The sequence below is a fragment of the Ursus arctos genome, unplaced genomic scaffold (genome assembly GCF_023065955.2).
Source record: "Ursus arctos isolate Adak ecotype North America unplaced genomic scaffold, UrsArc2.0 scaffold_12, whole genome shotgun sequence".
NCBI lineage: Eukaryota > Metazoa > Chordata > Mammalia > Carnivora > Ursidae > Ursus > Ursus arctos.
In genome coordinates this window covers 36107514-36134535 of record NW_026622786.1, presented here as the reverse complement: position 1 = coordinate 36134535, position 27022 = coordinate 36107514, and the positions used below count along the sequence as shown (strand labels likewise).

General features: G+C 39.9%; 1 protein-coding gene across 2 annotated transcripts in view; it reads left to right on the top strand.

Moving 5' to 3' along the window:
* DNAI3 (dynein axonemal intermediate chain 3) overlaps positions 1 to 26523 on the top strand; it is a 63213-nt gene extending 36690 nt beyond the window's left edge. The window contains exons 16-23 of one of the 2 annotated variants that reach the window (XM_026497692.4): positions 1337 to 1424; positions 9395 to 9525; positions 13863 to 13926; positions 20087 to 20217; positions 22016 to 22220; positions 23699 to 23790; positions 24843 to 24965; positions 26220 to 26523. In XM_026497692.4, coding sequence (XP_026353477.2) covers positions 1337 to 1424; positions 9395 to 9525; positions 13863 to 13926; positions 20087 to 20217; positions 22016 to 22220; positions 23699 to 23790; positions 24843 to 24965; positions 26220 to 26360 — 975 coding nt within the window. In that variant the 3' untranslated portion in view covers positions 26361 to 26523. The remainder of the gene's footprint in view (positions 1 to 1336; positions 1425 to 9394; positions 9526 to 13862; positions 13927 to 20086; positions 20218 to 22015; positions 22221 to 23698; positions 23791 to 24842; positions 24966 to 26219) is intronic. The other variant, XM_057310517.1, reaches the window with a different exon arrangement.
* Positions 26524 to 27022: the final 499 nt, after the last annotated feature.

The window sequence follows — 27022 nt, the reverse complement described above, 5'->3', positions numbered from 1 at the left end:
AGGGAAAAATATAAAGTGTGACAGCTTCCCATTTTGATGCAGATCCAGGGCCACTTCTGGAACTCAGGGGCACGTGTGTCCCCAAGGGGACTCAGCAGTGCCTGGCAGATGAAAAGACCCTGCACAACTTTCTGGAGCTTCATTTAAGTGAAAGATGTAGAAACCAGAAAAATAAACCATTATTTTATATTAAAACCAAAAAGTATGTATTATGAAATAGAATACACAATATTTTCAGAAATTATCAAAAACTAGGGATGTACTGTACGGTGACTAACATAATATAATAAAAAATATTATTAAAAAATAGAAATAAAAATGGAAAACAAAGATGATTCTAGGTTTTTGATCAAGTAATAATAATTAGTAAGTTGTAAAAAAAAAAAAAAAACACCACACATCTGGAATGTACCACACCAAGAGTGAACCCTAACACCAAGAGTGAACTCTAACTTAAACTATGGACTCTGGATGATAATGATGCTTTGTTGTAAGTTCACTGATTAAAACAAATGGACCATGCTGGGGGGATGTTGACTGTGGGGGAGGTTGTGTGTGAGTGTGGGGGGGGGGGGCGGTTATATGAACTCTGTACTTTCTGCTCCCCTCTGCTATGAACCTAAAACTGCTCTGAAAAATAAAGTCTATTAAAAAATGAAAAAAAAAAAGTATCCATAAGGAAATTCCATCATAGCTGTATTTGTATTAAGCATGTATTTTTAATTTTTGCTTTTAGATCCCCCCCTTTTTAAGGCTATTGATGTTCCATTTCTTAAGCTTAGTGGTGTATTTCCAGATTTTTTATATTACTATGTTTTTTGTGTGTGTTGAATGCTCATAATAAATATTTTAAAAATCTTAAAAAAAAAAAAAGAAATTAAACACATGAGACTGGGATCTGGAAATGAGCCCCTGGACAAGCTCCCTTCAGTCGCAGGGTTTTAGAAACTGTGCTTTAGGGGTGCCTGGGTGGCACAGCAGTTAAGCGTCTGCCTTTGGCTCAGGGCGTGATCCCAGCGTTCTGGGATCGAGCCCCACATCAGGCTCCTCTGCTATGAGCCTGCTTCTTCCTCTCCCACTCCCCCTGCTTGTGTTCCCTCTCTCGCTGGCTGTCTCTCTCTCTGTCAAATAAATAAATAAAATCTTTAAAAAAAAAAATAGAAACTGTGCTTTAGGCACTGTCTGTAGGGAAACACAACTAGGAATCTGAGAGAGAACGGAAAAGGGACAAGGGGAGGGAGGTGGGAAACAGTCATCTGGGAGCAGAAGGAAAAAGCAAGAATAAGTCATCCGAAGGATATATGGAAATAATCTTTCTTATATGTTCTCCCAAAAGATAAGGCTGTCTAAAGGTGAAACAAGTTTAGACCACTGCCCAACCAAGATCAGCCTGAGTGAAGACAATCTCCTTTACAAAGCACAAGGTAACTGTCCTTGCTTATTAAAATGGCATGTCATCGTTTGAGTATTAGTGATTCCTTACGTCCAGGGTGAGTTACATTTTGTAAAAAGAACACAGAAAACCAAACCCTCCATTCTGGAACTTTATAATGGCTATAATAACTATAGGGACAGCTGGGTAGCTCAGTCAGTTAAGCTTCCATCTCTTGATTGGGCTCAGGTCATGATCTCAGGGTTGTGAGATGGAGCCCTGCCTCAGGCTCCACGCTGGATGTGGAATCTGCTCAAGATTCTGTCTCTCCCTCTCCCCCTCTCCCTCACTCCATCTCTCTCTCTCAAAAACCAAAAACAAAAAAACTATAGCCAATACATTAAAACTGCCTATACACACACAAAGATTTGACGACAGAATTCAGCTTAGTTTAGTTTCATAAACATTTTTCGAATATAGTTTTGAGAACTCATTACATTAAAAATTTTATAAAGCTGTCTTAATACATATGTATGTGCTCAAAGAATAATTCTATAGAATGGAACATATCTCAAGTCTAGCAAAGTAAGTTATGAAGTATAAGAAACAAATTACCATTCCCGGTCAGAATATAATAGAAAAGTTAATATTTGCACAGCACCATGATAAAGCAGAGTAGAGGGGTGCCTGGGTGGCGCAGTCCTTAAGCGTCTGCCTTCGGCTCAGGGCGTGATCCCAGCGTTATGGGATCGAGCCCCACATCAGGCTCCTCCGCTGTGAGCCTGCTTCTTCCTCTCCCACTCCCCCTGCTTGTGTTCCCTCTCTCACTGGCTGTCTCTCTCTGTCAAATAAATAAATAAATAAAATCTTAAAAAAAAAAACAGAGTAGAGAAATAACAATTGCCTTTTAAATCTATCTCAACTCAAACCCTACATCTTTGTTGAAGTAATTGAAGGGTACACATATAAATGTCAAAACTATTAAAATAAAGGTGTACATGAATATCCCGCCCCGGGAGAAATGCATAATGAAAATGTAGAAGAATCACTAGAAACTGAAGTACTTTCCAAATGTTTGCCTTGTCAAATGGATTTCCATTTATAAATTGCTGAATGTTTAGTTAAATGATAGAATATCTCAGAAAAAACATAATATATATCTAATACCCTGCTTGGGCAAAACTCACTTTGAAGCTGTGTGTTTCATAGATACAACCCAAGACCTCATGCTAAAAAAAAAAAAAAAAAAAAGAGAGAAAAAGAATCACTAAATGTTTATAGACCTTTCTAAGCAATATTAAAACATTGCATGTTTTTTATGTATTTGGGTCTGCTTCATTCCAGAAGGAATGGAAGGTGAGTTCTCTCCTCCACTTTGTATTCGACTGTCAGCTGCAATGTATTGAATTCCAGCCATGAGTTAAGTACTGTGCTTCCTAATACTGCACATGCTTTCATTCATTTACCAGGTATTTATAAAGTGCTTATTTTATGCTAGGCCCGGGGGTGCAATGGTGTGTAAAACAGATGTTAATGATTGTGACAATCCTCCAAACTGGGAATTTTCATTACCATTTTATGATTAAGGAAACTAAGACTGAGAGAGGTTAATGTAATTTGTAAAGGGTAACTCCTTAGGCGTGCCTGGGTGGTTCGGTTGGTTGAGCGTCTGCCTTTGACTCAGAGTCCTGGGACTGAGCCCCATGTTGGGCTCCCTGCTCATTGGGGAACCTGTTTCTCCCCCCTCCTCCCCCTCTGCCCTCCCCATGCTCGTGCAGTCTCTCTCTCCCTAGCTAATAAATAAATGAAGTCTTAAAAAAAAAAAAAAGAGTAACTCATTAAATGCTCCACTCTTACTTTTTAAATTAATGAAAAAAAGATCATGAGGATCTTATTGTCTTTATCCAGTTGATAGTAAGGGTATCACTGTAGCTTTTAAAAGTGTGGTTTTTTTCCTTATTCACTTTCAAAAAGTTTACTGAGGTATAATTGACATACAGTAAAATGTACTGTTGCTTTCAACACAGGGCTATTACATATACATATACATATAAATGCACATGCACCTATACGTATACATGCCTTTGTAGGGACGTGTGCTTTTATTTGCTTGGGTAAATACTTAAGAATGGGATGATTAAATCATATGGCAGGTGTATGCTTAACTTTTTAAGAAACTGCCAGAGTGTTTTACAAAGTGGTTATACCATCTTACATTCTAACAAACAGTGCAGGAGAGTTCCAGTTTTTCCACATCCTCATGAACAGACAGTATGGCTAGTCTTTTTAACTGAACTATTCTAAAACGGGTATAGCAGTATCTCATTTACATTTACCTAATGACTAAAGATGTTGAGCATATTTGCATGTATTTTTTTGCCACTCATATATATATATCTTCTTTGATGAAGTGTCCGTATCTTTTACCCATTTTTAGTTGTGCTGTTTGTTTTCTTATTGAGTGTTCAGAGCTCTTAACATATTCTGCATACTAGTCCTTTATCAGATATGATTTGCAAATCATATCCCACTCTGTGACTTACACTCTGTTAAAATATTAAGTGCCATTCTCCTAACACTGTCTTCTGAAAGCAGAAGTTTTAATTTTGAGGAAGTCTAGTTTATCAGTTTGTTCTTTTGTGGGTCATGATTTTGGTTTTGAATGTAACCAACGGTTGGGTTCTTTTTTTCCTAGGAGTTTTATAGTTTTATAACGAAGTTTGTGATCTTCATTGAGATGATTTTTTTTCTATGCACAAATTATGGATCAGAGTTCATTTGTGTGTGATGTTCCAGTTGAAAACATTATCCTTTCTCCACTGGATTGCTTTTGCACCTTTGTCAAAAATCACTTGTCCAAATATGTGAGAGTCTATCTCTGAACTCTCTATTTTGTTCTATTGATCTGTGTCTGTCTTTACACCAATACCACACTGTCTTGATTACTGTAACTTTATAATTAGTCTTGAAATTAATGCTCATCCTTCAACTGTTTTCTTTTTCCAAACTCGTTTTTGACCATTCTAGGTTTCTTGCTCTCATGTGCATTTTGGATCTTTTGTCTTGCATAAGCCTGCTCTGACTTGGATTGGTAAATCAGTATTACAAGAATTTGGTGTCTCCAATATAGAGTCCTTTGAGTCATTAGAACAGTATATCTCCCCATCTACTTAAATCGTTAATTTCTCAGTGATGTTTTATAGTTTTCAGTGTACAGGTCTTTCACTTCTTTTGACAGATTTGTCTCTAAGTCTTTCACATTTTTTTGGTGCTCTAGTAAATGGTACTTTCAAATTTTTAATTTCTGATTGTTCATTACTAGTATATAAAATACAATTGATTTTTGAGTACTGATTTTGTATCCTACAATCTTCCTAAAATCATATTAGTTATAGTGGCTTATTTGTAGATTTATTTGGGTTCTCTATATAGATGATAATGTTGTCTGTAAATAAGGACAGTTTTACTTCTTTTCTGATGTGTATGATTTTTTTCTCTTACCTGATTACACTGGCTAGAAACCTCAGGATGGAAAGTGGTTAGAGAGCATTCTTGTTTTATTCCAGATCTTGGGGAGAAAGCACTTAGTCTTTCCCCATTAAGTATGATGTTAGCTATAGGGTTTTCATAGAGTCCTTTCTCAGCTTGAAGAAATTTCCTTTTATATACCAATTAATGTTGGATTTTGTCAAAAGATTTTCTGCCTTTTTAGAGATGATCATATGCTTTTTTTCCTTTTTAAACGTATTAATATGGTGAATTACTTTGATTAATATCTGAATGTTAAACTAGCCCTGGATTCCTGGGATAAACCCCACTTGGTTGTGATTCAGTAATTATAATCCCTTAATTTTTAAAAAAGATTTTACTTATTTATTTGACAGACAGAGAGACAGCCAGTGAGAGAGGGAACACAAGCAGGGGGAGCAGGAGAGGAAGAAGCAGGCTCCCAGAGGAGGAGCCTGATGTGGGGCTCGATCCCAGAACGCTGGGATCACGCCTTGAGCCAAAGGCAGACGCTTAATGACTGAGCCACCCAGGGCCCCATAATCCCTTAATTTTTTAAAGAACAATTTTTACACTATTATCTCTATACTTCTATCTGTGTTTTTCAAAACACGTATTAAACTCTTGCAGAGTGCTAGGCTCTGAGGATATAGCTGTGAAAGCATAATTCTCTGCTTCCATGGAGCTTACCTTCCAGTGTGATAGATACGTATCTATATCCACTTAAGGAAGGACCTATCTAAAATGAATCTTGAAGCATGACCCAAACAAATGTCATCAAACAGGAATACTCCCCATCAAATGAACGTTCTCTTTCCAGACGAAGTCATTTTGTGGATATTTCTTAGAGAAAGGTGTACTGGATAAATCAGTTCATAAAGGGAATGGACAGATAATTTTTTAGATTCTCAGCTGAGATGGTGGTTGGTTGTGTCCCTTTACGTGTGTTCAGAAGTCTGTGTTGCAGGCAATTCCACAAGTTCTGGAGAAAATTAAATTTCACTTGGTAATCTCAATGGACCTTGCTAACACACACCTCTTATCACTAAAGGCAGTTACTGTGTTCATGACCTGCCTCTTGTGTAGATGGCCAGCTCTCAGAACTTTACCTGAGATCTCATTATTGTATTTTAAATCTCCTTAGGACACACTGCCAGCTATGCGCCTACTCTGGCCAGACTTGAACCTATTGACTAGAATACATTCCTCTGCTTCTTGACCACATGTTGTTTATTGACCCTGTATTGGTTCTTCGACCTTCCACCAGGAATCCCAAGTTCTCGCTCTTCCACCATCACACTCTCTTGAGACCTCCGTGCGGCTCACGGTCTGGTGCTGTGTTGCCACCTAGTGGCTGCAGGCCGCGTGGCTCTCACCGGCCGTGTTAGATCCGGAATAGTCCGTGCCCTTCTAGGCGCTCACTTCGGATGTTCTTTTTGTTTACTCTGTTGAGGAAGACTTTGTTCTAAATATTTTTGGAATTCCTATTTTGGAATTGCCTTCAGAGCCTCCGTTATATTCTTCTGAGCACTGTGGCATAGTTAGTTAAGGATGCGGATTCTGGAGTTCGGTTTTAAATCCCAAAGCCACCATTTATTATTTGACCAGGTCAAATTACTATACCACTCTGTGCCTTCCCTTTTTAATAAACCTGTTTGAAAAGAGAGAGGTGAAGATAAGGGAAGTAAATAATGAAGGTAACTACCTCATGGAGTATTGTGGAGATAAACTGAGTTAATACATAGACAGCTCTAAGAACAGCTCTCTGTCATCCTTGAAGAATTAGTGCTGAACCACCCCGGGAGTTACTGCGAGGACCGAGTGAAACGGCGCACGCGGAGCACACCGTCAGTACCTGCCGCACAGTCTCGATAGTAAGCGTTCAGTAGATGTTGGCTGCTGTTAGTTTCCCAGGCCCTGCCGCTGGAAATCCGTGGATGGATTCCATGAGATTGATGCGGGGTTTAATAAAGATGCAGGATATCCCAGTCCAGTCTGAGCAAACACAGTAGGTGATCACATTGTTCTCTGGCCTCATTCTCTTGAACTCCACCACAGTAAACACTATCAGCTAAGCCCCTTTTCTCAGAGCTTCTGCTTGGCTTTTGGGGTTTTCCTGATACTTCTTCAGTTTCTCTCCTCGGACTTCTTTGCCTGCTGCCTTCTCATCGTGAATGTACCTCAGACTTTAACATGAGCGGTGTGCTTTCCGCGTTACTCACCCCTTTCGATAACTTGGTCCACTCTTACTCTGTTGAGAATCCTCCACCTCGCCTCTCGCTGTCTCCTGGGTTTGAACCCAACCTATTCCCTCCACGTCAGTGTGTCCAGAACAGAACTTGAGTCGTCCCTGTTTCTCTCTTCAGGGCCCTACACCCAGTCTCTCACTAGGATAACTAGGTCTTCCTTTACAGTGCATCTCACATTTGCCTCTTCGTGTCACCTGTACTGACCCCTGGATCAGGCTCTTGGCTCCCCTTGTTAGACCAGAGGGCTTCAAACTCTTCCATCTTGAAACTTTCAGGAAACATTTTTGAGCACATATTCCCAATGAGCATGTATTTATCTACAAATTATATGCATGTTTTATTCTATTAAATATACTCTACTAATACTAATATATTAACGTATGTTATTTAAAAAGAGAAAAACAGACATTGAAATGAGAGTGAAGAATTTGACATAAATAATATCTTTTAGTAAGAACAATGTGGGGGTGCCTGGATGGCTCAGATGGTTAAGCCTCTGCCTTAGGCTCAGGTCATGATTTCCAGGTTCTGGGAGTCGGCTTCTCCCTCTCCCTCTGCCTTTCCCCCGGGCTTGTGCTCTCTCTGTCTCTCTCTCTCTCTCAAATGAATAAATAAAATCTTAAAAAAAAAAACAATGTGATTAAATGTACATATTTATTTCTTTAAATGTTGATTGACACTTTGCAATACAGCTATTTAAAAGTCTGGATTCATGTTTGGCTTACTTAAATATTGTTTCTGATGTCTTACTTATTGGGAAAGGATCTACAGGCCCAAAGCCTGTAGATCTCTAATAAAGGAAGTGCCGGTTGATTGTACCATCAAAATCACAATTGTTTGGGTTTTTTAAAGATTTCATTTACTTATTTGACAGAGAGAGAGAGAGCATAAGCAGGGGGAACGGCAGGCAGAGGGAGAAGCAGGTTCCCTCCTGAGGGCCTGGACCCCAGGACCCTGGGATCATGATCTGAGCCAAAGGCAGATGCTTAACTGACTGAGCCACCCAGGTGCCCCTCATAATTGTTTTTTTGCTTTGTCCATAATTATGCTACATTTTTTAAATGGAATGTATATTTTTTAGACCTGAGGTTTTTTTCTATTTTAGTTTTCGTTTATATGTTTATTTATTGGTTTTTACGTTTGTTTTCCCATGGGTGATATAACCTAGATGATGATATATTGAAATGTGCTGAATAGAGTTCCCAGAAATTTAATAACACATTTTTTAAAAACTAGCAAGTAACTGGGAATATGCCCAAGATAATATTTTTAAGAGAACAGAAAAGCAGGATACAAAGCTAAAAGACCCAATTAAAAGAAAAAAAAAGAAAATATATATTCACAGAAATGTAATTACAGGGAAATATTTTAATAGTAGTTATCTCTGAGAAATATGATAATGGATAATTTTTGTTATTTTCCTCATGCTTTTCTCTATTTTCCAAAGCTTCAGTAAATAACACTTATAAATTTTAGCTCACAAAAAGACTTTTGTTTTAAAACAAAATGACATCAGATACTTTTAAAAACAAAGAATTTCCAGATGGTGTTTGAATTTTAGCTCCCAGATTAACTATGCTCTGTTTGCATGTATAGTTACAAGCTATTATATAGTACAATCAGTGATGTTCTTAAAGTAATAAACCTGAGCTAATCAGAAAACTTTAAATTATGTTCTATGCATTGATATGTTTATGAAAAACAAGTAATACATTTTAGATGGCTCTATTTTTTTAGAAGTTAGATCACTTTTGACACTTAAATGGCTCATCTTGAATTATCTGAAAAATTTCCAGATGATGCTAACTGAATAAAAATGACATGAGTTTCTATTTAGAGTCTTATTGAGAATATCAAGAGTAATGTGATCTGGAGGATATATTTCATGTCCAATTTTTACTGTAAATAATTCTGAAATGATATAATTAATGTAGAACTGGTTTTTAAACTGTGTGCCATGGAACTTTTTAGAGCCCCTGAAAGTAGTAGAGGGGTGTCCCCCTTCCCACCAGGAAACACTTTAATCATAGCAACGCAGGTTTTGAGAAATTTTACATTCAAGGGTTCCTGCATATGCTTTGGTTTGGAAAAAAAAAAAGTGTTCTGCTAAATTAGAAATCTAAAGATGTTTACACTTAATGCCTACCACACTGGGGAGGGGATGGGGCAGATGTGCATAGCGAGGGACAGAAAAAATAAACTAACCATATTTTAAAAGGTCTTTCACTGTAAATATGTACTTCTTCTATTCATACTCCTCTGAAAGACAAAATACTAGCCCAGAGCAAAGCAGTGAAGGCAGGAGAGATGAACCCATACCACAATCTTGAAGGTGGGTTGGTCAATCATCTCAAGCCAATAGAGGACTTCTGCACAAAATTCTTTGTGGGAACAGAGGTGAGTTAGAATTATCTGCTCTTTTATATATACATTATATAGAGTCTTCACGTATATGTGTATATATATACATATATACAGAGGGAGTCTTCATTATATATATTCTTAATTTCAGCCTTATTGAGACATAATTGACATATGAAATTGTAAGGTGTTTAAAGTGTACATCATGGTGACTTCATGTATGTATACGTTGTGAAAGGGTTCCCCCATCTAATTAAGTAGCACGTCCATCACCTCACATATTTATCTTTGTGCCTGTGTGTGTGTGATAACATTTAAGTTATATTCTCTTAGCAAATTTCAATTATACGATGTAGTGTTATACTGTAGTCACCATGTTTTACATTCTATCCTCAGAACTCACTAATCTTACAACTGAAAGTCTGTACCCTTTTACCAGCCTCTTCCTATTTCTCCCACCCCCCACCCCCACTTTGGCAACCACTTTTCTATTCCATTTCATTACAACCTCTACTGTACATTTGCTTTATGAAGGCTTATAATATTTATACCATTCCTGTATTTTAACATACTTATTTGCATTGAATTTTTTTATCTTGATGCTTCATAGATTCACATTTAAAATGTTCCTGATGAATGTGAAAAAAAATCTATAAAATTCAGTATGACCCTCTTTACTAATGATTTATTGATCAACCTGAAAATATTTATTGAATACCCACACCATATAGAAGAAACCACACTAAGTATTAGAGATCTACTAAGAAAGTATATAGCTTTGTTAGCTAGCAAAATGTAGTAGCAAAACTCACTCGATTCAAAAGATAAATAACAACGGGATATGATAATGATAATGGCTGCCAGTTTTTGGCACCTACTGTAATAACCAAAGTGAGCTTACATTTATTGAACATTTTCTATATAACAGGGTCTGTGCCAGGTATTTGTTCCAAATTATATTTCATCTAATCCTAATAATCTTGTAGGGATTAATCTTCACTTTGCAGATGAAGAAATGAGGCTCAGAACTTTATCTACAGTCATACAGAGACAGAGATGCTCTTTTCATTCATTACACTAGTTCCCTGAAATAAAGGGTTTTCCCCTCAAGCCATGCCACCATAGGAAGACGTCAGAGCTTGGTCTCACTGGAATGCACTCTGCATTCACACTTTAGTATTATGAGGGTATTAGTCGATTACACCAGTTGTCAAGAGCATACTGACCACCAGGCACAGCACTAGGCCCTGGATCACACACAAATCCACAGCACAGTCCCCGTCCATAGGGCACTCACTGCTTAGTTAAGGAGCAGAAACATTAACAGCATTATCCATGCCAACGCCCATCCAGAAGCCATGGGGACAGGACAGGGGAGGTTTGGGGAAGGCAGACTGTTAGCTGGCTGGACTTTGGAGATTGAGGAGGTATCTTAAAGATCAGAGTACAATTCCCAGCAGAAGTAACAGCCTGAACAATACTTTGGAATTACGGAAGCCTGGGATTTGCCTGGAGATAATGGAATCATTTGTACAAGAGGGAATGCTATACCTTGAGTGCTAGGTTGCAATCCAACCAAAGAGCCTTTCTGCCATGGTAGGGAATTTGAATTACATTTGGTAAGCAATGAGGCACTTATCAACAGATACTTGTTTTATAACTTGGGCTTCTAATTTTTTTTTTAAGATTTTATTTATTTATTTGATGGAGAGAGAGCCAGCCAGCGAGAGAGGGAACACAAGCAAGGGGAGTGGGAGAGGAAGAAGCAGGCTCCCAGCGGAGGAGCCTGATGCAGGGCTCAATCCCAGAATGCCGGGATCACCCCCTGAGCCAAAGGCAGATGCTTAACGACTGAGCCACCCAGGCACCCTTCTAATTTTTTTTTAATTCTGGAAAAATATAAATAGAAGTTACCATCTTAACAAATTTGAAGTGTATAATTCAGTGCTACTAGAAACATCCATGTGGTTGAGCAACACTCACAGTCATCTATCTCCAGAACGTTTTCATCATTTCAAACTGAAATTCTGTACCCGTTAAAACAATAATTCACCATGGAGTGCCTGGGTGGCTCAGTCGTTAAGCGTCTGCCTTTGGCTCAGGTCATGATCCCAGTGTTCTGGCATCCAGCCCTGCATCAGGCTCCCTGCTCAGCGGGAAGCCTGCTTCTCCCTCTCCCACTCCCCCTGCTTGTGTTCCCTCTCTTGCTGCCTCTCTCTCTGTCAAATAAATAAATAAAAATCTTAAAAACAAAACAAAACAAAAAACCCCCCAATAACTCACCATTCCCTGCTGCCCTCAGCCCATGGCAAGCACCATTCTACTTCTGTCCCTGTGAATTTGACTACTCTAGGTATCTCATGTACGTAGAATAATATATTTGTCTCTGCGCACACCAGAGTTTTTAAAGTGGGGATGGGGGTGGTGGTGGTGACAGCTTTAGAAAGATAAATGACCACAAGATCTTAAAACAGAAATGAAAGTATGACTCCCTGTACTTAAACTTTTCAGTGACAACTCAAACGTGAATAAAATCCAAACTGTGGCCTATGAGATCCTGTGTAATTTGGCTCTTTTCTCTCTCTCTACCTCATCTGCACCAATCTCCCTCTCTCCTTCCAGCTGCTCTGATTTTTCTCCTTCTTTTTCTACCCCAAACTCTTTCCTGCCTTTCGAGCCCTTGCCCTCCTTGGAATTAACTTCATCCATCATTCATCAGATATTTATTGAGCATTTACTATATGCCAGGCACTGTTTGGGTCCAGGGAATAGAACAATGAACAAACAGACAAAATTCCCTCCCTCATGGGCTGACATTTCAGTGGAATGCTCTTCTACCAACACCTGACATGGCTGATCTGCCCCTTATGGTTAGAGAGCATAAGGGAGACCCCTCTGGGTTCTAGACTGGCTAGTGCAGGGATGAAGCAGGAGGGAGTAGAGCCAGGTAGGTGGACAGGCAAGGCAGGCAGTTATTTCACATGGGCCAACCCAGAGATGAAGAGGGCGTGAGCAGTGGGGCCAAAAATGTCAGCACAGGGGAGGAGGAGGATGGAGAAGGACATGAAGGTTCCCAGCTAGGTGGCTGCTGATAGAATGGTCACTCGATGTGTATTTATGAACCTGGTTCAAGCTACTTCTGTTTGATTTGGTTCTTTTCGGTGTTGCACATATCTGTTATGAGACCCAGGAGATATTAGTGACGCTTACAGGGCTCTGGCGGAGGCTGGTCACATACAGAAAGTTCCTAACAGCAGTGGCAAACACCGTGTGCTCACTCAGTGGTTAAGTGTGGGTGAGGCGCCACAGCCAACAGGCAAGATGTGTGCACGGAACATGGGCCGGTCTGTCTGTTCCCTTGGACTCTGGGCACCATGAGTGGAGAGCGGATGGAGGGCTTGTCCTCTGACTCTGATTTTCCAACACTATACACTGTCCTTGTTTGTTACGTGTGTTCACGGACAAAAGCACAGATGAGTGAATGAGTGGGCGCCGGCCAGGTGTTTTCCCCTGTTCTCTCCCTCGCCTACACATCCCAAGCCATCCTCCCAGGCCTCTCAACTCCACTTTTTATACACCCTTCTCTGTGTTTTCCTTTTATTACCCAGAGAGAAAAACATTGGAATTAGGAGCCTGCAGCTGGGTGACCCTGAATAAGTCCTTTAACCTCTCTGACTCTGTGTTTTCTCTGTTAGATGGGCCGTGGGACTAAAGGTTTTCTCTAAATCTCTCCCACCTCTGCTGCTCATGGGTTCTGTGTCTTTTCCCTGTGTGTGGCTGTTTCTGTCCCTTTACTCCGGGTCCCCCTGCCTTTGCCTCTCCTTAAAATGGCCATAAGGAGAGTGAGAATAAATATAACTAGTTATGTTATTTAAATGGAACTTTGTTTCCTGTTCTCAACTTTAAAGGTAATGATACCATATTATCAATTTACATTCCCCTTTTCTCTCTTACTCCACAAATATTTTTAAGTACTGACTTTGTATCATGCTGAGAACAAATCACTGAAGAAGTCAGACCAGATCCCTTCCTGGAGCTTTCGGTCCACTGGGACAATTTCCTGTTAACAAAAACTTTATAAACCCAGCAGTTGGAACTTGTGTACATAGATTATCTCCATAAATGCCTGTGTTTTCCATAGTACATAGTTTATGTACTATGTGTACATAAAAATTCAACAAATTCATTTTTTTGTTCAATATAAAATCAAGTAATCATTTTGAGCCTCCCCCCACCACCACTGTATCAAGTTATCATTTGACTGAGTTAACCTGTTGCTCTGTGCTTGTTACAGTCAGTCTTAGTACATGCATATGAGGTCTTTTGTCCTTTAACTTGTCATTGTACTCATCAGAAACCTGTAATATTTTTAGGAAGGTGGAGTGATATACACAGATTGGAAAATGGAAAGAGACCCAGAAACTGGCCGACTGATGAGTAAGTTTTGATGATTGCTCTGTTATGAGTAAGTTATTCCTTTTTTTTTTTTTAAAGATATTGTCTATTTATTTGAGAGAGAGAGGAGAACGAGCAGCGGGGGAGGAGCAGAGAGAGAGAGAAAAGCAGACTCTCCCGCAGAGCAGAGAGGAGCAGGCAGGGAACACAACATGGGACTTGATCCCAGGACCCCGAGATCATGACCTGAGCTGCAGACACTTAAACGACTGAGCCATCCAGGTGCCCCTAAGTTATTACTTTTTACAAAGTGCTGAGTAACCCTGGCCTTGCTGATGGGAGGAAAGGCACTTAATTAAGGTCCTGTCTCTGCATTTACTCAAAGTGAGGGCCTCAAACAGCAGCACTTGGAGCCTGTTAGAAATGCAGAACCTTGGACCCTACCAGAGGCCTGCTGTATCAGAATATGGATTTCTAATAAGATTCACCTGATGATTTGTTTTCACCCCCCCCCCCCAAAATTTGAGGAGGACTGATCTATTGATGCTTAAAAGACTAGGACAGTTGGACAATTAAATTAAAAAAACAATGTGTTTCAATAATTCAACAACTTGGTAGCTCATCAATATGAAAAATATTAATCAATGTGAAATTATAAGCTAAATTTACAATGATTTTGATAGCATCAGAATGGTACGGAAAAGTAGCTGCGGGCCGCTCCTCTTGGGCTGGGGCTGGTGGTGCCCAGAGTGTTGGCAGCTGAGCAGCGGGATGGGGACCACACCCAGCTGGGAGTGGGAATCAAGAGTTCAGGCTCCCTAATCAGCTAAGCTCCCTGTCAAAGCTTGGAGCCCTGGGGGTTCACTACAATTACAGCTGCTTACTTTCAAGCTTTGGATTTGATCACGGCATGAAAATGTATTTGAGCCATGTTTCACAATGTGGAATGACCGGAAGCACAGGAAGAGGCAGCTGCTGGGACTGCTTGCATACCATGGAGCAGTAAGATGGGGCAGCCAAGCTAGGTTTGCAGAAGGGGATCTGATCTTAGGACAAGCAGGCATGGGAGTGACTGATCGGGGTCAGAGGTTAGAGATACAGCCTGTAGGGGACCCTGCTGGGTCTCAGGTCTCTGCCTTGAACTTTACCTCCTCCACTTCTATCTACTGAGTTTGGCTCTGCAGACTGGAGTCTGCCTTAGACCCAGGAAGGCGTGCTTTCTCAGCATTGCCTCCAGGGCAGCCATATTAATCTGGAAACGAAAGCACTCTGACCAGAGACCCAAATGTATGTTATTGATAAGAGTGGGGCATTGAGAGAGAATTAGATGTGATCCAAAGAAAGGTCAAGTGCTTGCAGAACTGAGACTGATTTTCCACTTTACATTCATTTCAAATTCCAGGATTTAAAAGTTGAACTCAAAATTATATATTAGATATAATGAATTACATTCAGCTACTTTTATGCTTATTCATGTATCTGTGTATTCAATAATTCTTGACTGTTAATTGTGCGTGTACTGCATGCACATGGCAGCAGTCTCCACTATACTGCTGGGACACAAGTTGAGACCCTGATGCCATGACTTGGTTACACTGGTTCTTTCCAGTCTCAGAATTTCTTGGGGCCTTACCTTGATGCCAGCTTCCTAAACTGCTTTTGAGGCAGACCCTGACAAGCAGGGTTAGTTATTTATTTTAAATTTTATTCCATTTATAGAATAACCAGTGACAATAAACTTAAAAACCAAGAGCTTTATGATTCAAATTCACTAATGTTGTGGGTTTTTTTTGTTTTGTTTTGTTTTGTTTTTGAGAGAGAGAGAGAGAGCAAACGCACGAGAGCAAGGGAGCATAAGCAGAGGGTGGAGATAGGGAGAAGAAAGGGGGGAAAGAGAATCTTAAGGAGGCTCCATGCCTAGCGTGGAGCCCAACATGGAACTTGATCTCAAGACCCTGAGATCATGACCTGAGCCAAAATCAAGAGTTGGACACTTAACTGACTGAGCCACCAGGTGACCCTTGTTTTTTCTTTCTTACTTTCATTCTTTCATCAAATCATTATTGAGAATCTCTTCTGTGCCACGCACTAGGGATATAAAGACGAACAAGATATTATCCTCCCCCGTAGGAGTTCCATGATTATTAGAAAAGTCAAACACATAAACAAATGAAGACATTACCCTCAGTTACTGCTATGGCTAGAAGCAAAAACAAAGTGACATGGGAAACCTGGAAGGGACCAACTCTCTTGAGTTATTAAGAAAGGGCCCTACTGAAGAGAGATACAGTCGAGCTGGTTCTTGAAGAATAGATTGCAATTTTCCAATTGGAGAAAGACATGCCAGATAGAAGGAATAATAATGCAAAAACATGGAAACCTAAAAGAGCAGTGGACAATTAAGAAACAGGGAGATCTACTAGCCAAAGCATAGCAATAGAGAGGGCAGCAGGAGAGGTGCCAGGAAGGACAACTGGGTCCAAAGGACTAAGAGCCTGAAGTGCCTACGAAGCTTTGAACCTTATCCTAGTGCCACCAGTATAATCAGAATATCACTCTGGCAGGAGAGTAGGGGCTGGATTACTTTATTGGTGGCACTTACAATGGAAGTAGGATGACCACTTTCAAGGGTCTAGATGAGAGATGGAGAGGACTAAGTATAGGCATGGTGACAGGGATATACAGCAGAGGAAATGTGAGAGAGACTTAGCAGTCAGCATGCCAGGACTTCGTAACAAATGGGATGTAGGTTGGTAAAGAAGAAGAAATGTTGTTTTTAATTTCTTGGCATTTGGTTCATTGCAAAAAAAGGGGGCACGGGAAACAGTTGTAACCACTTACTAAAAGGATACTTTAAAATCATCACAGTACTTTAAAATACTTAAAAATCATCAGTCCAGCATTTTGTAACATGGAAAGCCAAACACTGTTATTCCCATTGGCTAATGGCTGAAGTTCAGAAAAAGTCAATGTTTAACCCTCTAAACTATGCACTGCTTGCCCTAATTACATCCATGAACTGGCAGTGTTTTCCTTGAGAGCTACCGGTCTAATGTTTTCTGTAAACACCATGGAGTGTACCTGAGTAAAGATGAGGTGATTACTGGGATGCAATCGTTCTTGATTTCCTAGGGACCCCATATGCTTATCAACAACAAGGCAGGAAAGAGAATTTCCTCTTCTAAGAAAAAGCTTTGGAAAGACAGTACCCTGAATGAGATATATGTGATAAAGAAGGCTAAACCGAACAAAATTTCCAGAGGATCTAAGTGACAAGCCAAGCAATGCAGGCTGAATGATGACAATTGACATAATTATTTCATGTACTCTACTCACAAATCAGCACATGCCATGCACCGTGCACTTGTCCAAGTACTTTCCATGGATTAGCTCATTTAATCCTCACAGCAACCCTAGGGGGAAGCTACCAGCATTGCCAGGGTTTGAATTTGAGCAGTCTGTACTCTTAATCACACCGCTATACTGAATCTGGCATTAGATAATGATTCTGGAAACTACTTCTTTGTTTATTGTAATTTTCTCATAGCAACCTGGCTTGTGGGCTCTGGTACTCCATTTAATAACTCAAGGACAGCTCTATCCGTTGCTAGATGGAGCTAGAGGTCCCTAAAAGGACAAAAGGAAGGAAAAGATATGGGCTGAGAACATTTAACATGTTATTTTGAAGTATAAATCTTGGTGGTAGTTGATCTTGTTATCGCTGGTAATCATTACCTTCTGCAGAGGGCTTCCAGACTCGTGGATGGCCCTGCTCACCAGAGTGAGGTGATGTCTAGGAAGCCCCACTATAGGAGGTGAAAACCAGGCTCTGAGAAACAAGAGCGGCAACAAGAAGAAAGCTGCTGGTTTCCAGGGCTTTCCTGACTTCCCAGGAATCTTCCAGATTGCTTCAAGATGGCCTTAGAAGTATGTCTCTTGGGGCGCCTGGGTGGCACAGCGGTTAAGCGTCTGCCTTCGGCTCAGGGCGTGATCCCGGCGTTATGGGATCGAGCCCCACATCAGGCTCCTCTGCTAGAAGCCTGCTTCTTCCTCTCCCACTCCCCCTGCTTGTGTTCCCTCTCTCGCTGGCTGTCTCTATCTCTGTCGAATAAATAAATAAAATCTTTAAAAAAAAAAAAAAAGAAGTATGTCTCTTATGATATCTTTTGGATAGGACTTCAGTTGGAGGAAAATTGGTCCTTTTTTTTTTTTTAATCCAGGAAAGCTACATTTAAATTTTTTTATTTTTACTTTTTATAAAATTTTTAAATTGTGGTAAAATATACATAAATGTGAAATGTACCATCTTAACCATTTTTAAGTGTATAATCCTGTACTATTAAGTACATTCACATTGTCGTGCAACCCATCTCCACTCCCATTTCCATTTTGCAAAACTGAAACTCTGTACCCATTAAACACTAGCTCCCTGTTCCCCTCTACTCTCAGCATCTGGCAACCACTATTTACTTTTTTTCTCTCTGAATGTAACTACTGTAGATACCTCATGTAAGTGGAATCATACAGTATTTGTCTTTTTGTGATGGATTTCTTTCCCTTAACATCATATCCTCAAGTTTCACCCATGTTGGAGCATGTCTGAATTTCCTTCCTTTCAAAGGATGAATAAAATTCCATTGGATGTATATATCATATTTTGTTTATTCCCTCATCTATTGATAAAACACTTGGGTTGCTTCCAAATACTGCTGCTATGAATATGGGTGGACAAGTATCTCTTTGAAACTCTACTTTATAAGTTATTTGCAAGGTTTAGTAGGTGGGGATTTTTTTTCTGCTTAATATCCCATGAGGGTTCTGGGGGCGGGGGGAAGAAATCCAGCTTTCACACAGCTATCAATATGATGGGATTCACAGTAAGTTCATGGTTTGGATATATAAGGTAACCAGGCATCATGGTTTGGACAAGATAGGACATACCTTTATGGCCATCCCTGACGTGGGTGTGCGCAGCAAGGAGTAGGGAGCAGCCAGCTCTGCAGCCAGGTCTGGGGGAGAGAAGACCCAAGCAATGGTGAGGTAGACAGCCTAGGGGAAAAGGAGGACATGCAGGCTGGAGCAGAGACTAAAAAGAACTCTTGATCTTAACATCCAAACCTGCCTCCCCGTAGTCTTCCCAGTTGCAATAAATGGAAACTCCATGGAGTCAGCTCCTCCTACCAGAAATCTATCATTCTCAGCCCTGCTATTCACGCCATCTGTAAGTCTTGCCAATTCCAGCTTGCAAATATTTCTCGATTATCTACTTTTTGTCCATTGTACCTTCCATCCAGCTACCATGCTTTCTTCCCAGAACTACCTCCTATGGTGTCTCCTCTTCTCTTTTACCTCTCTCTAATTCATTCTCTTCACAGCAGTCAGATTGTCTTCTGGGCCTAAAGGACTCGTTGAAACACATCATGTGGAGAATATAATCTAAACTCCTTTCCTACAAGGCCCTGTGTGGCCTGGACCCTCCTGGTCCCCATCTGTATCATATGTCTCATGCTGGGATTACCAGATTTCAGTCTTACTGCCTTCCTCAAATTTATAAAGGCACTAAGCATTTCTCTCCACAGGACTTCGGTGTGTATTGTTCCTTCTGTCTGGAATACTCCTCCACATCAAAATCTTCCCACACCAAAGTGCTATTTAGGACTAAATGACTCATCTTCAGAGAAGCGTTTTCTGACCATTCGGTCTAAATTATGGATGTATCTTGTTACTCTTTCTTGTAATTTTTTTCCACCACAACACTTTTAACATTTATTATATACTTTGGGAGTTGTTTATTGGATACTGGATATTGTTTATTGAGAATCTGTCTTTCCCATTAGATTGTAAGCTCCATGAAGGCAGGATCATGTTCATTTATTAGCCATTGTTTACCCAGCCAGCTATAGTACCTATAGATACATATAAGAAATCCACAAATATTTTTTGACCATTAATGAGTGAATGAATAAGAACATGAAGTGTTCCTTTGAGCTGGAAAAATGGCCTTGATGGAAATTCCCTGGACTTTCCATAAAAAAAAGAAGAGCTGTTCCTTGACAGATTCATTTACCCCAACTGATCTCTTGTTGTCTCTGCTTGGATCCCATTAATCATGACCTATCCATCCACTGGAATTCTGCCCATTCTTCATGCAGGAATATAAACATTATTATTAAAGATGAAATGGCTTTTTCCATCCCGATAGCAAAGAAGCCAGTGAGCCTTTATACTGTCCATGATGGAGCTGTCCACACTGTTCAGAGGTCACCTTTTTACCAGGACATTATCCTCACCATTGGGGGATGGAACGTGGCCATCTGGAAAGAAGGTGTTATGGTGAGTTGCCTGAGAAAGGCAGGAGTGAGCGTGTGGTCCTTTGTTCAGAGAAAGACAATGGAAACAACAGACTGTTCTAACATAACAGTGCCTTGGGGACACATTTAGAGAAATTAGAACAGATGGCTTGGGTTCCAGCTTGTCAGCAGACTGTAAGCCTTTTGAAAACACAACCATTTGCCTTTCTTCCCTGAGGGAAGGAAACAATATTTACAAGTCTTTAGCTCTCTAAGACCTAACAGTCTTTTCTTCAAAATATGTATTGTGGGCAGTTAATTTGCTTTATGTTTTTTTCTCCCCTTCAAATATATGATGGGATGCTGGTTACTATGAAGTCCAAGGAGAAGCACTGGGTCTGTCACCTTTGCTTCTGCAGCAGGAATATGTCTACAGGTTCAGAAAGTGGAAGTAAGAAAGCTAAGGGGTCCATTGCCAAGAGACCAGAGACATTCATGGACCACAGTGAGGCAGGGCCAGGACTCTGGCAGTCAGGACTAGGAGAGGGCCTCGTTCCAGGCAAATAGAAGCTAAACTGCCAAAAACTAGAAAGACTAATAAAATCCAGTGAAGCAAGGGTGTGGGGAAATCAGCATGACAGTTCCCATTGGTGTGCAATTTAAGATTATCAAAATCTGAAATATATATCTATTTCATAATTGTAATACATACATTCTTTGAAAAAATAATATGTAATGTGTATATTTATATATACATATAACATTTATATGAATATATATTCTTTGAATAAAGTGAATAAAAATATACACATATTCTTCAATAAAGAATATATACATTCTTTAAATAAAATGATATATATATATGTGTGTGTACTTCTGGGACTCCAACTTACACAAATACTGTGAATTTACATACGAATTTGTCACTGAAACAATTGGAAACTGCTTAAAATGTCCATCCACAAAAGGACTTCTACTTTATACCAATGTACTTCAGTATGTCCAATTTTTTTTTTTTTACAGTGAATAAGTATCAGTTTCGTTCTTAAAGAAAAAGAAAATTAGGCAAGATTGTCCATAGACTATTCAGGGGCCAAGAACCTGGTTACCCACAGAAATGGAAGGAGCTGGGCAAGGTGGGCAAGAACAGGATAAGGAGTCCACGAATGTGAGATAGTCTTCATTCCGCACAGGGAAGTTTCTCAGGCATGTTTCAGAGGGTAGGAAACAGCTCCGCAGTTTAGTTTAGTCTCGGCAGCTGTAAGTAGATAAATGAGTACCTCTGCTTGTCAGCTGGAGCATGACACATTCTGATCTGTTCTCTCTCTAGTCAAACCTCCCAAAGAGGGCAAATTATCCCCACGGTAAAGAGAAGAAAAGCTGATCTTATAATGCTTTGCTGATCTAAAATCTCTTCCAAACAATATTTACAAGCCATTGGATACAGCTCACAGCTGGAATTGACTTTTATTTGCTTTTTTCCCTGGCTGCCAGAGTTGGCTCCATGGGAAACAGACACCTGACAGCAAAATAAAGGTATAAGCAAAAATTCCTTATAACCTTTACTTATCTAACATCCCCCAATCTCCAGCTCAACTGGAAGGTTTGATCTTTTCTAAAAAGCAACTAAAATAAGAAAAAAAAATGTTATAAAAAACACACAGGAAAGAAAAGAGTTGGCATTGTATAAAATCCTACAAGAAGAATTAAGACTTCAGAGTGGGCATATTGTGCTGGTCCATGATCATAGCCATCTGAGTTGTACTTCAAGAAAATCATCACGAATACACCCCAGGTAATAACGAAAGTTTTCATGTGTCCTTTTAAAATTTTGTTTAAAGATTGGACCCCTCCTTCAGTCATCCTGTGCACCAAAAAGGTATACTGCAGGCCACTGGTCCCTGACAAGGCCTGGAGTTTTCTATATTGGCCGAGAAGATGGATACATCGACATCTGGGACCTTCTGGAGAAAACTCATGAGCCGGCCCTGTCACAAAACATCTGCATAACTATGATCACCTACATCAAACCCTGGACCTTCTCTGGTGTGTTAATTTTAATTAAATTTAATTAAGTTATTTTGCTTTTTGGGGGTAACTCAAGAACATTTTGACTTTCATCTGGAAAGTCTCTGATATTTTTTTCTCTAGTTTTGCCCATCCCATCCCATCCTTTCTCTTCCCTTCCTTTCCCTTCCTTCTTGCACTCAAACTTCAGATACAACCTGAGTTTCCCTCATTATTTTCTCTATCGACAATTATTTCTGAGGCATGGTTAGTATGACAAGCAGAGGCTGATTTTGAACCAACCACACAATGAAAAGCATCCTTCTCATCTTCTCCAGGTCAGATAGGGTGACCCCTCAATCTTTGGTACTTTTTGCTGCTTCTTTCCAAAGAGAGTAATTCTTGTATATTTAATTTTTCATTATGTCACAAACTTTCAATAATCTATAATTTTTGTGGTTTTTCCCTGGACAATACCAAGCACTTCTTTTCATGAGATCAAATGACTCTCTGGGGTCATTTATCTATTTAAACTTTTAACTTTTGCACTACTTATGAGAAAAAAAACAATGTATGACAAAGCAAGCAGAAACTCAAGGATGTGTCCTTGGAAAAGTAATTTATATCCTTTGTCCCAATTTCTCTGTTTTACTCAAGCACTACTTTCTACATAAACCCAGTATATTTGCCTCTTTTAAAAGAAGTTTCCCTTTGTTTCCAGAGATATGCAGGCATAAAATTGTCTTTCTATCCTTTTTTCTTACAGAAAGATTGTGTTTAGAAATTCAGTCTTCAGAATTTCTAGAATGTCATAGTATGGCTACAGCTTAACCTTACATGTCACCAAGTGTGGGGTTTTTTTTTCCATCTTTGCTATAAAACATTGCTTTTGTATACATCCAGGGATTATAAGTCTAGGATTTAACAATTTAAACCAAACCTAAAAATGAGAAAAAGAAAAAAAACCCATAAGATAAGGTAGAAAATTAAAGCTCTTAAACACATTTGTGTTTTATATCCATTTTTAATGATCAAAAGAAGTGATCTGTTTTTATAATAAAAAAACTGATTCTGGCTATATCTTTAAAATTCATCTGGATAATGGTATCCTTCAGCCCTTACTGAGTCTTTGGTGAAAACTGGCTTCATGATTTTTCTTTGAAAATCTTTCCCTGTATTATCCCCACTTTCTTCTCAAGTCTGCCCAGTGGCCCAGCCACACAGAGGGTCAACCTCAGCTAGGAGCCACACTCCTTAAACGAGCACTAAGAAGACAAGATTTGAGGTGGGCAGGGTGGCTGACAAAGGCTCAGGGTCTTGGCTTTCATTTCATCAACTGGAAAAAATGATTTTTATATATTAGCTAATATCGTCCTCAGTCATGAATGTCTGATGAAGATGCCAAGATTATCGTAACCACAGCAGGTCTTTTGGGAGACCACAAAACAAAAACACATTTCATATTTAACCTCCAGGATGACTTTCTGTTTTTTCCCCCCATTTTTTGGATCTTTCAGCTAGGCAGCAATTTATAGCCATAGCTGATTATTATGGAACACTGCATATATTGGAAATTCCTTGGACATTAAGTCACCCTTCCACCAATGAGGTTAGTAACTTTTGGCTTTGAGAATTTCTGTGACCAGATATTGCTGAGGCATGTTTTAAAAGTGTGTTCAGAAATGACAGCATTTTTGCACTGTAAGAAAACAAAAGAATCATACAATCCCAAATAAGGGATGTATTTCTGTTGTATGAGTTAAATAACTTGAAACCACAGATGAACAAATGTGATGAGAGAGAGGGCAAGTAAATGAAGCCCAGATTCAGAAAAGAATTGATTTGGGGATTCCTAAGTTGTTATTTTCAGGTTGTAACCAAAGCACGGGACTCCTGTTTCAGTGATGCCCTTCCCAGAGGCCCAGTGGACATTCTGATACACCCCTCCATCGCCCACCTCCACCCCATCTTCCCCCAGCTTGGTGTACTGTAGGTAGCACGGCTGAGGGGGCAATGTTCTGCCCCTCCATAGGCACCGCCCACAGGTTTCAGTGTGAATAATGAGGTGATGAGAAAGTCAAGGAATAAAAATATGTAAATACTATACAATCAACATTAAATATACAGATTGCAATCCGCCACAAATCCCAACACCCGCCTCCTTAACTGCCAAGCAGAAAGCTTTCCATCCTCTGACCACTTTGCCCAAGGTCTCTGCTGACTTCACTGTCTCTGTACTTCTGTGCACACACCAAGCCTCCGGGGAACTCAGCTCCCCTTCCTGTCCCTTTAGGGTTACTCCTCCTCTGGGTTTTCCAAATTTGGTTGATGATATGATACTTTCCTCAGGCTTAGAAGTGAGAAGCAGGAAAAGGGAAAAAAGCCATCCCTGAGTATTTCTTTTATAAAATTATAATTTTTTGCTGCTCTCTCCTTCCAACCCACTCCCCTCATGGAATCCTCCAATTTGCAGGGCCCTGGACCTTAGCACAGGAGTCCCCACGTGGAGCCTCGCTCCTCTGGTAGTGGGCCTGTGGGAGGTATCCCAAAGCCCGTAAGCCAACTAATGAATTACAAGCAGCAGGAATTCTTCTAGAGCCTTGTGAAGGAAATGGGGGCTTCCACGTGGGTGCCCCTCTCACGGGCCTGTGCTTCTAACAGGTATCAAGTATAAACTACTACTTCGAAAGAGAAGTCAAACATCTGGAATATGTAGAGCAACGCAAGAAAATTCGTGAACAAGAAAAGAAGGAAATGGAGCTGGAACTTGAGAAGAAAAAAGTTGTAAGTGAAATTTCAGAAACAAAAGCCGTGGCCTTCCTCTAACCCCAGTGGAAATATGTATATTTGGTTTATTCCACAGTTTCAATAGGAAAATTATGCCTTTTCACATTCTTCTCTTTTTCTCATGACAGTCAAGAGGGAGGGTATTTCTCGCATTTCCTAGCTTACCATGAGCGACAACTATCAACTGGACAGCTACCTAGATTCTAACCAACTTAACTTTATGAAGTTTTCCATAATTTCAAAGTTCTTTAGATACAAAGGCATCTGAATATCATTCATAGATACAACAATTCAAAATTTAGAATCTTTCATTACACAGGATTTTAACTTCTGGTGAATAATACCTTAAAACAGGTTACTGAACTGAAAGCCTAACCCTAAAATGTAGTTATCAGTATTCCCATTTTAAAGACAAGAACGGAAGCTCAGCAGTGACATGAGCCTTGCTCCAGATCTCGTAGCTAGTAGTGGTGGGTGGAGTTGGGATTTTAGCCCATGTGTCTTGATTCTATGTTCCACTCTTTTTGCACTACCTGTTTTCTTTAAAAAAAAAAAAAAATTTTTTTTTCAAGTAATCTCTACACCTAATGTGGAGTTCAAACTCACTTCTCTGAGATCAGGAGTCGGATGCTCTGTGGACTGAGCCAGCAAGGTGCCCCATGCACTACCCCACATGAATAATTGTGTTGAAGGAGGTAATATATTTGCCTATAAGGCATCTATAAATGGGATCAGTGGTGAAATTGCTGGTGACAAAAGGCTGAGGTAGGGAATGAGCAAGAGAGAAGTAGAAACATGGACTGAGAGGACCTCTGCTGAGAGAGAGAGAACTGAATTCACAGAATATCCGAAGGCTCCAATTCCAGTGGGCAAGGGAAGACCAAGAGTGACAGAGTTCATATCAAACAGAGGCTGGGAAACAGGAAGGTGAGGGGCTTCAGAGCTTGAGGTTCCTTTCTGGTAGAAAGGTGTATCCTCTACCAAATTCTCCTCCATCTCAAATTTTATAGTTCCCATGTAGTATATTATAGTAAAGTTCCTACCCATCTGTATGTATACTGGTTCCCATTTACTGAAAGTCTACTAACGCTCTCCCCCACTGCGCCAGAGATGCCCTCCTGCCCTCTGCCCTCCCGCAAAACCCTCCCAGAGCGCAGTGGCTAGGCCGACTGCTCAAAAACAGCCGTTTCCTTTTCTTTGGTATTTCCAGCTGTCAGTGCTTTATTGGGATGATTTGGCTTTTCCCCCTAGAAAACGTATCAGAAGTCAAAGGAACAGCTGGAGGCTGAATTGAAATTGGACTATGAGAGTTACTTAGAACTGGAAAAGAACACCCTCATCAACCTTGGCTTCATCAAAGTGAAAGAGACAATGTCATTCATGGACTTATAGAAAAGCTTTCTGCGGGGGTGTTTTGGGAACTTTGTAGGACTTTCTTTTCTTTTTATTCATCATTTTTTATGTAAGGTGAACAAGCAAACTGAACATTAAATGGGTTTACTTATAAATATTAGCCTTTTATTTCACTGCTATTAAAATTTGATTTATAACAATAAGATCTGTTTTGATTTTTGGATTGAATGAGTACTGAACTTTGTACTGAATATGAAGGTTATCTATAACGGAATTTTCATTTTCCTATAGTAATCTCTTCACCCCCAGTCCTTGACATCTATTTAGAGCCCCTAATCCCAGAGAGAAGTGGAAATCAAACTTTGTTCCTAATTATCAGGTTGCTTTTGGTTGCCCCTCCAAGCAGTGCTCCCCGCCCCCCGAGCCCCTGCACAGATTGTAGGGCTATGTGCTGAATACACTAGTAGCAAATCGAATCCAGGAATATATGTATAAAGAAAGGATGATATATAAAGATCATGTTGAGTTTGCCCAGGGAATACAAGGTTAACTTAACTGTAGAAAATAAATCAATGAATGATTAAAGGAGAGAATTTATGATACCAAATGGATGCCAAAATAAAAGTGATAAAATTCAACATCTGTTCATGATAAAACGATAAATTTTTGGCAATTACAAAAAGAAGGGGACTTCCTTCTTC